The 12,527-nt window shown below is 34.2% G+C and overlaps 1 protein-coding gene across 4 annotated transcripts in view; it reads left to right on the forward strand.

Annotated features, from left to right (window-relative positions):
- Positions 1 to 12,527, forward strand: part of C2CD2 (C2 calcium dependent domain containing 2) — a 101,385-nt gene that overhangs the window by 29,053 nt on the left and 59,805 nt on the right. For all 4 annotated transcript variants that reach the window (XM_023498840.2, XM_003763345.4, XM_023498839.2 and 1 more), the window contains exons 4-5: positions 7,852 to 7,971; positions 11,782 to 11,886. In XM_023498840.2, the coding sequence (XP_023354608.1) occupies positions 7,852 to 7,971; positions 11,782 to 11,886 (225 nt within the window). The remainder of the gene's footprint in view (positions 1 to 7,851; positions 7,972 to 11,781; positions 11,887 to 12,527) is intronic.

A 12,527-nucleotide genomic window follows, 5' to 3' on the forward strand; every position in this document is an offset into this window, starting at 1 on the left:
TTCCAAGGGGTATAACAAAATTTGACACTCAGTTCTTTCCTGAGAGGTTGGTAGTTCATCTTGAGAATGACAATTGTGGCAACTATGAACCTTCAAGGTGCCTTTAGACTTCTGTCTAATAGCTTTCTAGCTTCTTCTTTAGTTGATACATTGATTTTCTTAGTTCTCTCTCAAGCAATATTGCTGACCAAGTCTTATTCCAGAAGCTTTACACCACTGGTTGAGATGAGAAGCAGTTATGACACATATAAATTCCTTTTCCTTATCTCACAATGAATTGATATCATCCCTTCCCATTAACCTATTTACTCTAAACACTGAGAAAGAAATCACTCCTCACCAAGACCAAACTTTATACGTGATCCCATTTCTTCTCATCTACTTCAACAATCTTTCATTACTATCATCTCTCTCTTCCAATCCATATTCTACTGTTGATTATCTCTCCTTATCTATTGGAATCTTTCCTGCTACTTATAAATATACCTTGGTGTTGACTAGATCCTGTCATTTCTGCTATTATCTTATATCTCACCTCCATTTCTTTCTTTTTTTTTTAATAACTTTTTATTGACAGAACCTATGCCAGGGTAATTTTTTACAACATTATCCCTTGCACTCACTTCTGTTCCGATTTTTCCCCTCCCTCCCTCCACCCCCTCCTCCAGATGGCAAGCAGTCCTATACATGTTAAATATTACCTCCATTTCTGAGCCACACTTGAAAAATTTGTCTTTGTTGCTTCCACATTCTCTCACCTCACTCTCCTTTTAACTATGCAATTTGGTTTTCATCCTTTCATTGAAATTACTTTCTCCAAAGTTACCATTGACCTCTTAATTGCCAAATCTATTGCCTTTTCTCAATCCTTATGTTTCCTAACCACTCTACAGTATTTTATATTGTCATCCCACTCTCAGGGTTTTTGTTACCACTGCTCTTTTCTACTTAACTATTTAACTGTTACTTCTCATTCTCTATTAGTAGATCATCTGTGGAATATATATATCAAAATACTGTCTTAGGCTCTTTTCTGTTTTTACTTTACATATTCTCACCTGGGTTCTTCTTAGCTCCCATAAGTTAGATTATACTTCAGTATAGTTCAAGTCCAATGTTACCGATAAACTTCTCAAATGTAACATGTCCCAAACTGAATACATCATCTCAACCCTCCAAATTTACCCTTTTACCTGTTTCTTTTGAGGACACCTCTACATTTGGTCACTTTACTGCCATCCTTTACTATTACCACTCATCCCACATAGTCAATCAGTCTTTATTTCTTTCTCCACAATGTTTCTTTTTTTTTTTTTCTTATTCTTTTAATTAAACATTTATAAAATATTTTTGAGTTTTGAATCATCTCCCTTCCTTGAAATCCTCCCCAATCCACTGAAAAGGCTAGCAATGTGATTATACATATGAAATCATGTAAAACAGGAATTAAAAAAGAAAGACTGAAAAATTTATGCTTCAATTTGCACTCAGAGTTTGTGAGTTCTTTTTCTGGAAGTGGATAGCATTTTTCATCAGGAGTTCTTTTAGAACTGTCTTGGATCAATTCCAATAGACTTGGGATGGAAAATGCCATCTGCATCCAGAGAGAGAACTATGGATACTAAATGTGAATTGAAGCTTGTTCAGCCATTTCCCAGTTAATGGGCATCCCCTTGATTTCTAATTCTTTGCTGTCACAAAAAGAGCTGCTATAAATATATTTATATAGGTCATTTTCCTCTTTCTTTGATCTCTTTGCGACGTAAATCTAATAGGGGTATTGCTAGGTCAAAAAGTATACACAGTTTTATCTTCCTTTGGGCATAGTTCCAAATTGTTCTATAGAAAGGTTGAACCAATTCACAACTACCAACAGATAGTGTACCTATTTGCCCACATCCCTTCTAGCAGTTGTCATTTCTGATAAATGTGAGGTCGTACCTCAGAGTTGTCTTAATTAGTATTTCTTTAATCAGTAGTGATTTAGAGCATTTCTTCATATGGCTATTATGGGCAATGCATGAATAATGAGACCCCAGAGCATCAAAATTGTCTTACTGTTTATTGAATTTGTCAACAATAGAACTTCACCCAAATGGGTAGAGACGTCCCAAGTCAGGTTACATGAGACTCATATGTACTGTAACTACAAAGGAAGGGGAAGGATTCAAGCTAAAGGGAGTTTAAGAGGGAATGTTGTGAGAGCTAATAGATTAGATAGGACATCTTCACATGAATGACCAAGCTAATTCCTGGAAACAGTGAACCTTGAAGTCTTCCTGAAGAGATATTATATAGCATGTTCTTATAGAGACCTGATCTGAGTAAGGAACATGGCAAGGGGGTATTTTAATTGGTAAGCTAATGCTTAACACAAGATGGAAGAAGCTATCTTTATTTCACCAAGATGGAAGGAGTTGCTTTCATTTGTTATCTACATTTTAGATACCTTTGATTTTTTCTGGAAACTGTCTGTTCATATCCTTTGACCATTTATCAATTGGGAAGTGGCTTTTATTTTTACAAATTTACTCAGTTCCCTAAATATTTGAAAAGGGGCTTTTATTAGAGGAATTCTATATATTTTTTAAAATATTATTTTATTATGAATGGTACATTTTAACAAAATGTAGTTTCCCTGATTATCTCTTGATTAAGTCTGCTTTTTATTTTGCTTTGTCTGAGATCATTATTGATATCCTTTTTTTTTTTTAAACTTCAGCTGAAACACATTAAGTTCTGTTCTAGCCCCTTATTTTAACTCTGTGTATGTGTGTGTATTTCTGTTTCAAGTGCATTGCTTGCAAGCAACATAGTTGGGTTATGCTTTCTAATCCATTCTACTATATGATTCTGTTTTATGCGTGAACTAATTCCATTCACATTCACAGTGTGTCTGACTCTGTCATCCTGTGGACCATACTATTCATGGAGTTTTATTGACAAAGATATTGGAGTGATTTGCTATTCCCTTCTCCAGTGAATTAAGACAAACAGAGGTTAGCTGCCTCACATCTGTGATTAGCAACTCCATTCTGTTTTCTTCTATTTATCCTTCTTTCTCTTTTTTTAAAACCTGTCCTTCCTCAAAAGTCTTTTACTTCCAACCACTACTTCTCTTGGGGCAGCTTACAACTATGTTTTCCTCAATTTCCTCATCTGTGAAATGAATTGGAGAAGGAAATGCTTTGCCAAGAAAACCTCAAACTGATTCACTAATGACCAAGTGGGATTTATATCAGGAATGTAGGGTTGGTTCAATATCAGGAAAACTTACCATAATAGATCATATCAATAACAAAACCAACAAAAATCATATGATAATCTCAATAGATGCAGAAAAAGCTTTTGAGAAACTACTGAACAATAGCTGCCTTCCTTAATCTGCCCCCCTTCCCCCCTGCCTTTTTCATCTTCTCTCCTTTTTCTCTATTAAGACAGATTTCTGTACCTAACTGAATGTATATATATATATATATATATATATATATATATATACACACACATATGTCTTTCTCTTTTTGAACCAATTATTATGAGAGTAAGGTTCAGACATTATCTGCTCCTCACTCCCATTTTCCTCTCCACTGTAAAAGGTCTTCCTTGTGTGCTTGTTTTATGTGAAATAATTTTTTCCATCCTTCCTCTTCCAGGGCATCCTCTGGATGCCTCTTTTTTTTGGATATTGTACCAAGATAATCAAATCACGTTTATGCCCTCTGTCTACATAGACTTCTTCTGTCTATCCTAATAATGATAAAGTTCTTAGGGTCATCTTCTCATATAGGAATGTTAATTTTATTGAGCTTATGATTTTTCTTTCACATTAATGCTTTTTCTTCAGTCTTGTGTTTAAATGTCAGATTTTCTATTCAGCTCTCATCTTTTCAGCAGAAAAGCATAAAAATCCTCATTGTTTTCCTCTTATGGATTATATCCATTTTTCCTGAGCAGGTTGTAATACTACCTCCTTTGCCTTTCAGAATCTCAAAGTCCAAGCTCTCTTCTCCTTTCCTGTAGAAGCTGCTAAATCTTGTGTGATCTTCTAGCTTTTTTCATATTATTATCTTCTTCTGGGTTTGTTTTAATCTTTTCTGCCACTATATTAGCTTATTAAATAGTCAAGTACCTTTTTTTCCTTTGCTCATTTTTCTAGCTCCTATCTTGAGTTTGAACTGTATATTAGGGTTGAACTTTGCTTATCTGAGGATGGGGAGGCACTGTCCTAAATTTCAGGATTTATCGTGCTACTGTTTTCAGAACTAGTCCTTGGAGATCTGCAAGTTTTTGGTGCTTCCGAGGTAGTATGAAATGCAGAGAGATGTGGTCATTGCTCTCCTGTTCATACTCTCGTCTTTATCTAGGAATAGGAAGTTCCTTGCTTTTTTTTTTTAAATTATAGCTTTTTTATTTTCAAAATATTTACATGGATAATTTTTGACATTCACCCCTATAAAACCCTATGTTCTAATTTTTTTCCCCTTTCCTTCCCTTCCCCCTTCCCCTAGTTGGCAAGAGACCCAATATATGTTAAATATGTTCAATTTCTCTATACATTTCCACAAATATGCTGCACAATAAAAATCAGATCAAAAAGGAAAGGCCCCTTGCTTTTGTATATTCACAAGTTCTAGCATGCCTCTGAGCCCTGGGATAAAGATCAGTTTCCTTGCTCTCCTGTAGAAACAAGCTTTAGTGCTCCTCTCTCATATGGAATTGTGACCAGTACTGCATATAATCAGTGATGATGCACCTAATGCTAGCAAAGGCTCTCCTGTAATTCCTTTCCTTTACCATCTTTGGGCTGAGAGCTTCTCTATCTGTTGCCATTATTGTAGTTGCCAGGGTCTGCACCTAGTTTTCCATCAGACTGGGCCTCATCCCATTGTCACAGATCTCCCCTGCTAACCTCTAGAATTGTCTGGAGCTGGAAAAATGTCTTACCTTGTCCTTTTGTTGATTCTAGTAGTCCAGAATTCAATTTGAGGATTTGTCCTAAAGTTGTTTCTAAGGGAATGTTGGGAGGCCTCGGCCTGTTGTGTTTAGCCATTCAATTGTGTCAGACACTTTGTGATCCTATATGGGATTTTCTTGGCAAAGATACTATAGTGTTTTGCCGTTTCCTTCTCTAATGGATTAGGCAGAGAATAAATGACTTTTTAGCATCGAATGTTTGAAGTGAGTTTTGAATTTAGGTCTTCCTGACTCGAGGCCTAGTGCTCTATCCACTGACTCATGTAGCCAACCTTAAGATACCTCTCAGGAATTCAGTCTTTTTTCCAGTTGTGTCTGACTCTTCATGACCATATTTGGGGTTTTCTTGGCAAAGTTGCTGCAGTGATTTGCCATTTCCTTCTCTGGTTGGGTCTTCATGAGTTCATATCTGGCCTCAAAAGTCTCAGCTCAATCACTACAATTTACCTGAAACCTTTCCTAATCATCCTAGATAATAGTATCTTCCCTATGGACCCTTTTGTTGTTATTCAGTTGTTTTTGGTTGTGTCCAAATATCTGTGATCTCATTTGGGATTTTTTTGGTAAAGATATCAGAGTGATTTGCCATTTCCTTCTTTAGCTCATTTATAGGCAAGAAAAGTGAAGCAAATAGTCTTAAGTGACTTGCACAGAGTCATATAACTAGTAAGTGTCGAAGGCTGATTTGAACTCAGGAAGATGTCTTCCTGTTACCTTGTATTAATTATGTATATGAAATATATACTTATATATATGTACACATGTTCATTCCCATGACAATATAAATTCCCTCAGATCAGGTGCTGTTTCACTGTTAACTTTATCTTCCCAGTATTAGTGTAGTTCTCAAATAATAATAAAATAAAATAATAATAATTTAAAAATAATAATAATAAATTATTATTTGTTGGTTGAAGTTACATTATGGGTACATGATATTTCTTAGTAATCTATCAATAGCAATAACAAAAAATTCCAAATTGTTTAAGGTTTGGGGCAGTGGATAGGACCTGTCTGGCCTCAGACTAGCTGTCTAGTCTATATCCAAGATACTAGTTATCTTGGGCAAGTCACTTAACCCCAGTTGCCTTGCTAAAACAAAAAAAGAAATAAACAAATCTTTTAAGGTGCATGTTAAGGACAACACCTAAATGTGAAGGGGCAAGTTAGTTCTCTGAAAGACCCTACAGCTGTGAATCATAACACACTTGAAGAAATTGCAAATCAGCCTTTACTGACACAGAGGTTGCTTGTAAATTAGGAATGGAATAAATTGGAGATAAGAGGGAAGAGGAGAGAGGTCAGAGACTGCAACTCCTCTCAGTCTCCTTCTATTATTATCATCCTCTCACATGAAGGGATCTATTTTGCTGGACAGAATTAGATCTCCAGCAGCCACTAGCAGGTTGCTCCCATAACAAGTTCACATGTGTATTTTGATTTAATAATTTTAGTTGTAGAAGATTGACATTTTATGATTTTTTGTTCTCTTAAATGAATTACTTTTGTAATTATTTTTCCTTCACTATACAACCTGTTTAATGACTTTAAATTTTAAATTCTTAAGATTCTTCTAAGTTTATTTTTTTAAACATGATAATACCTGTAAATCATGGTAATTACCTTCTTCCTCTAATCCCCAAATCTTCTTATTTTCTCCTTCAAAATGTACCAAGGATGATGTGTAAGTTTAATATGAAAATTTTCTTATAATCTGAGATAATAGCTACAATAGCTGTAACTTTGATTTCCATATTTGAGGTATGCCGTTTTATAACATCCATCTTCCCCATCATTTGTAACCATGATATTAACTTTTGTCCTCACTCTTGTCATAAGCCTGTGCACTGGCCTCAGAATTTCATGCCTAGACTATTGTAAAGCCTTCTGAGTGGTTTCACTGCCACAAGTAAGTCTCTCCCTACTCTACTCCATCCTCTACTTAGATATCAAATTGATCTTTCTAAAATGCAGCTCTCACCATGTCTTCTCCCCCATTCATCCTTTGTTTAGCATAAATGTCTTTCATAACCTGGCCACTTCTTACCTTTCTAGGTTTTTTTACACTTTACACACATACACACACACACACACACACACACACACACACACACACACTCCCTGCCACTCCCACCTCCCTCCTATCCCCAATTCTGTGCTCTAGTGCTGTTGACCTCTTTGCTGTTTCTCACGAAAGATGAGTACTCCGTATTCTAACTGTGCATTTTAATGATCTATCCCTGATGCCTGGAATGCTTTATCATATTTGACTTATTCATATCTGACTTGTGTTTTTTTCTGGCTTCTTTCAAGTACTAGCTTAAAATCATACTTTTTGCAATAAACCTTACCTGATCCCAGAAAATGCTAATGGTTTCTGTATACTTATGTTCATGATTATTTATATTTTCTCTGCATTAGACTGTGAGCTTGTTGAGAATGGAACTGCTTTTTTGCCTTTCTTTATATCCTTAGTACTTAATAAAGTTCCCAGAACATAGCAGGTGTTTAATAAATGATTTCTGACTAATTGAATTGTTGATTTAACTGACTGGGGATGTATAGAAAATTTAATGCTAGTAAGTGTGCCCAAAGGAAGAAGAATCATAACAACTGATTTGATAATTGCCATATTGAACTTTTGGGGAAAAAATACTCTATATTAAAGGTCATTTTTAGAATGCTGTTTCCAGGATTTCAAGTATTTGCGTGATATTTAATCAAATTAGACAATTTAAACTCATAGCTAGCTATGGAATTCTTAGAAACAAAAAAAAGTATATGTAAATTGTATATATACAAGATTTTTATTGCTCTCTAAAGTTTTTTTATATTTTAAAATTTTAACTATTTACTTCCTTCTCTCTTCTCTCCCAGGTGGTATCCTATAATGTTGGAGGAAATTCAATTCAATTTATTGTTCATGTGTTTTCTGCTTCATCTGATGCTTCAAAATGTCAGTCATATGGTGTACAGCTATCTCCATTTCATTTACAGGTAAAATTTAGTGGGAGGTTTTTCTTTTTATATCATGAAAGCTTGCCATGGAACCTGCCCAAGTTAAAGAAAAAAGGAAGATTTTATCACTGTAAAAACTGAGAACCAGCTATGATTTAGACATAAAGAGTAATACATAAGCAAATTGGAAGAACAAAGTATAGTCTACCTTTCAGATCTGTGGAGAAGAAAGGAATTTGTGGCCAAAGAAGAACTAGAGTATGTTATGAAAATTCAAAATGGATAATTTTGATTATATTAAGATAAAAAGTTTTTATATAAACAAAAGCAATGCAGACAAGATTAGAAGGGAAAAATAAACTGGGGGAAAAATTTTAGATCCAAGGGTTCTGATAAAAGCCTCATTTATTGACTCAAATTTATAAGAATACAAGTCATTCTCCAATTATTAAATGGTCAAAGTATATGAAGAGACAATTTTCAGATGAAGAAATGAAAACCATTTCTAGTTATATGAAAAAATGACCTAAATTATTATTGATCAGAGAAATGAAAATTACTCTGAGATACTACTATACCTCTCAGATTGGCTAAGATGACAGGAAAAGATAATGATGAATGTTGGAGATGTAGGGAACCCTGGGACACTAATATATTGTTGGTAGAGTTATGAACCGATTCAACAGTTTTGGAGAGCAATATGGAACTATGCCCAAAGGGCTATCAAACTAGGCATACTCTTTGATTCAGCATTATCATTAGGTCTGTTTCCCAAAAAGATGATTAAAAAAAGGGAAAAGACCCCCATTTGTAAAAATGTTTGTGGCTGCTCTTTTTGTAGGGCCAAGGAAATAGAAATTAAGTAGATGACCATCAGTTGGAGAATGGCTGAATAAGTTATGGTATATAAATATTATTGAATATTATTGTCCTTTAAGAAACAATCAGCAGGAGGATTTCAGAAAGGACTGGAGAGACTTAAGAGAATTGATGCTAAGTGAAGTGAGTAGAGCCAAAAGAACATTGTACCCATCAAGGAAAAGATTATGTGATGATCAGTTCTGATGGATGTGGCTCTTTTCAACAATGAAGTGATTCAGGGCAATTCCAATAGACTTGTGATGGAGATATCCATTTGCATTCAGAGAGAGAGGGTTGTGGGAACTGAATGTGGATCACGGTATTTTCACCTTTTTTGTTTGTTGTTTTGCTTGCATTTTGTTTTCTTTCTCATTTTTTTCCTTTTTGATCTGATTTGATAATTGTGATAATTGCATGATAATTGTGGATGTATATAAGAATTGCACATGTTTAATATATATTGTATTACTTGCTGTCTAGGGGAGGGAGTGAGAGAAAAGGAGAAAAAATCTAGAACACAAGGTTTTGCAAGGGTGAATGTTGAAAACTATGCATGAATTTTGAAAATAAAAAGCTGAAAAAAAATAAAAGAAAAGAAACTGAGGAGCAGAAAGGTTAGTGACTTGGCAGGATCATATAGGTAGTAAATATCCATGGCTAGATTTGATTTCAAGTTCTCTGATTCCAGAGTTGTACCATGATATCTTCAATATCTTTTCAAATTTCTATTGTCATGAGATTATACTGAAAAGGTAAGCTAATAAGAATATGAATGTATGCATAATTAGATGTCTCTAATTCAGCAGAAGCTCAGTGACATAGATGCCTCAATAGGAATTTTGCAGCTCTCATTTTTTGAGGAAAAATAGGAAATTTTAAAAGAAAAACTTATGAGGGATCCATTTCTTTTAAAGTAAAAACAATGAGTATATATTTTGGATCCATTATAGATTCAACCCAGTTACTTCTAGTTTATATGTGAATATTCCTGTGAATATTAAAGGCACAGTAATAATAATTCCTATGAATAATAATAAGGCACAATAAGAACTTCATTCTTCAAAAAAAAAAAGTGGTTTTCCCCCCTGAGGCATTTTGGGTTAAGTGACTTGCCCAGGGTCACACAGCTAGGAATTTGTAAGTGTCTGAGACCACATTTGAACTGATCCTCCTGACTTCAGGGCTGGTGCTCTATCCACTGCACCACCTAGCTGCCCCTGAAATATGATTTTAACAAAATATATTGGGTATTAGTAAAGAAAGTGTACTGACACATTTTAAAATATTTTTCATTTAGATTTCCATATTCTTCAAGTATTCCAACTTTATTTTGTCATTCTTTCATGGGGAGAGACAAATGGAATGAAGTCTCTTCCACCATGGGCAGTATGAGCATGATCTTTTTCTTGCAAGATGCAAATCATTAGGAAATTGCTCCAAAAGGGCTGGGACATTTTAAGTGCAATCCTAAATTTGACTAGAAAATTTCATGATGTTCTGTGGTTTTGCATGATTGTGCCAACAATCTTCTTGTAAATTATAATTTCCTTTTTAGTGTCCCCTGATGATTTTAAGGATTTAGATCAACATGATACAATTGTATATGGTGTTCAAAACAATTAAAAATATATGTGAAGATAATTTTGATAACCATAGTCCATTTACTCAGTTCAATTCCTGTGATTTTTGAATCAGTGATTGTTTTAATGAATTACATAGAATAGAATTAAATTTGAGTTATTTTATTTAGTTATTTTAATTAATGCTGTCAGGTTAAGAGTCAGGATTGATGAATCCAGCATGTATTGATGATTCTATTAATTGTGCTTGATTTATCAGATAGATTCATACTCTATTAATTAGATCCATTATAAGCAATTACCACTGCATTATTACTCCTCCCCTTTCTCCACCTAGTCAAACCCCCACTCCAAGTGAAATACTTGAAATAAGCTTCATTTGCCTCTCCACACCTGCAAATCACTATTGTCCACTCCCTAGTAACTTTTGTTTCAAAGCCACAATTTCTTTTGTTCCTAGAAAACATCTGACCAAACACTAGTGTCGTCATGGAAAGCACTGATGAAATGACCTACAGTTGATGGCCCATAATTGATGTCTTGTAGTTAATGATACCTGAAAGTCCTGCTGACAAAGTGTTTATGATTGATAGACATTGCTGTTAACTAATCATGGGAGTTCTTCCCCTTTTGAAGCTTAAGTAGTCATGGGTGTTTCCTTGAGCATCTTTGGTCTGTGAGCAAGGTCTTGGAGTCAGTTAGGAACTACCAATATTGCTAATAAATTGATCACATTTGGATCAGTGAATTTTCTGCCTCAGTGAATTTTGTAACAGACTGGAATTTTGTGGGCCATATGCAATATATGTAATATAGCTAGTATACCTGCAATTACCAAAGATTTAGTATTAATACCAAAAGCAAGTCTATGTTCAATTCTCTTATAAGATGGTTCTAGTTTTTAAAAAGACTTTAATTCCTAATGGCCTGTCCTTTTGTATGATTGTTTGGTAATTATGTTACATTAATGTAATTAAAATATCTGTTCTTTAAATAATCACTTTGACTTATAATGATAGAAAGTTATTATGAACCCATAGCAATCATTTCACATATCCTATTTATTTGGCTAGAGTTCAGTAAGGCTATTGCATTAAAATAGAACCCAGATGATTATGAGGGTGTGACCTAGGGTGGTAGCCATGTGATAGAAAAAAAGAAAAAGGATCGATATGAGAGATGTAGAGGTAGAGTTGACACAATTTGGAAGTTAATTGAATGTGAAGGGTGAGGGTGGTAAAAAAAAATTAGTATCTATTCCATTTAAGTCATATTTAATGAATTCATGAATTCATGGAAAATTTAATAATGTATTATGAGAAACCAAATTGCTAAATTTGAAAACTGCTTTTGTTAAAAGTGACCATTATATGATACTAATACTAATAATCAGTTTTTCCATTAATAGTTGGAACTTCATATGAAAGAGAAAAGAGAAGACATATTGATAAAGTGGTCCTTCCTCAATGCTTCAGAGATAAATATAAAAATCCAGCCTAAAGAAACACAGGAGGTTAGTTGTTTTTTTTTTTATATTAATTCCAATTCATCTCTTATGACAATTATACTGCTTACATACAACTTACTCATCATTTGTTATAAAACAATAATATTACATTACATTAATATTCATTACATTCATATACCATAACATTCAGCCATTCCCAATAGTAGGGTATCTATGTCATTTCCACTACCTTGCCACTACAATACGGTTGCTGCAAACATTTGTGGGTCTTTTTCCCTCTTTTATGATATCTTTGGGATGCAGACCCAGTAAATATCACCATTTTTAGACTGATATTCTATGTCCACTTCATCTATAGAAATCCAACTAATTTGGATTTAGCCATGGACTAGTACTGCTCATCCAAAAAATGGTCCAAAAAAAAGCAGTAGAAAATGTCCATGTGCTTTGCCCTCAATGTGACTCTCAGTCCCTCATTGTCGTTCCTCCCAATCCATAATATAACTCTCTTCTCTCCCGTTTTCATAATCTTATTTTTGCATAGTGCTTTAAAATTTTGAAAGCACCTTTTTAAAAACAGTCCTTTATGTTCTATATTATACAAGAACACTTTTTCATATTTTTCAGCTGAGAAAGCTGAGACTGGCTTTCTGATGGTCAGAGAAATTATTTTAAGGCAAGATTTG

This window comes from Sarcophilus harrisii, chromosome 3 (assembly GCF_902635505.1).
Source record: "Sarcophilus harrisii chromosome 3, mSarHar1.11, whole genome shotgun sequence".
NCBI classification, from domain to species: domain Eukaryota; kingdom Metazoa; phylum Chordata; class Mammalia; order Dasyuromorphia; family Dasyuridae; genus Sarcophilus; species Sarcophilus harrisii.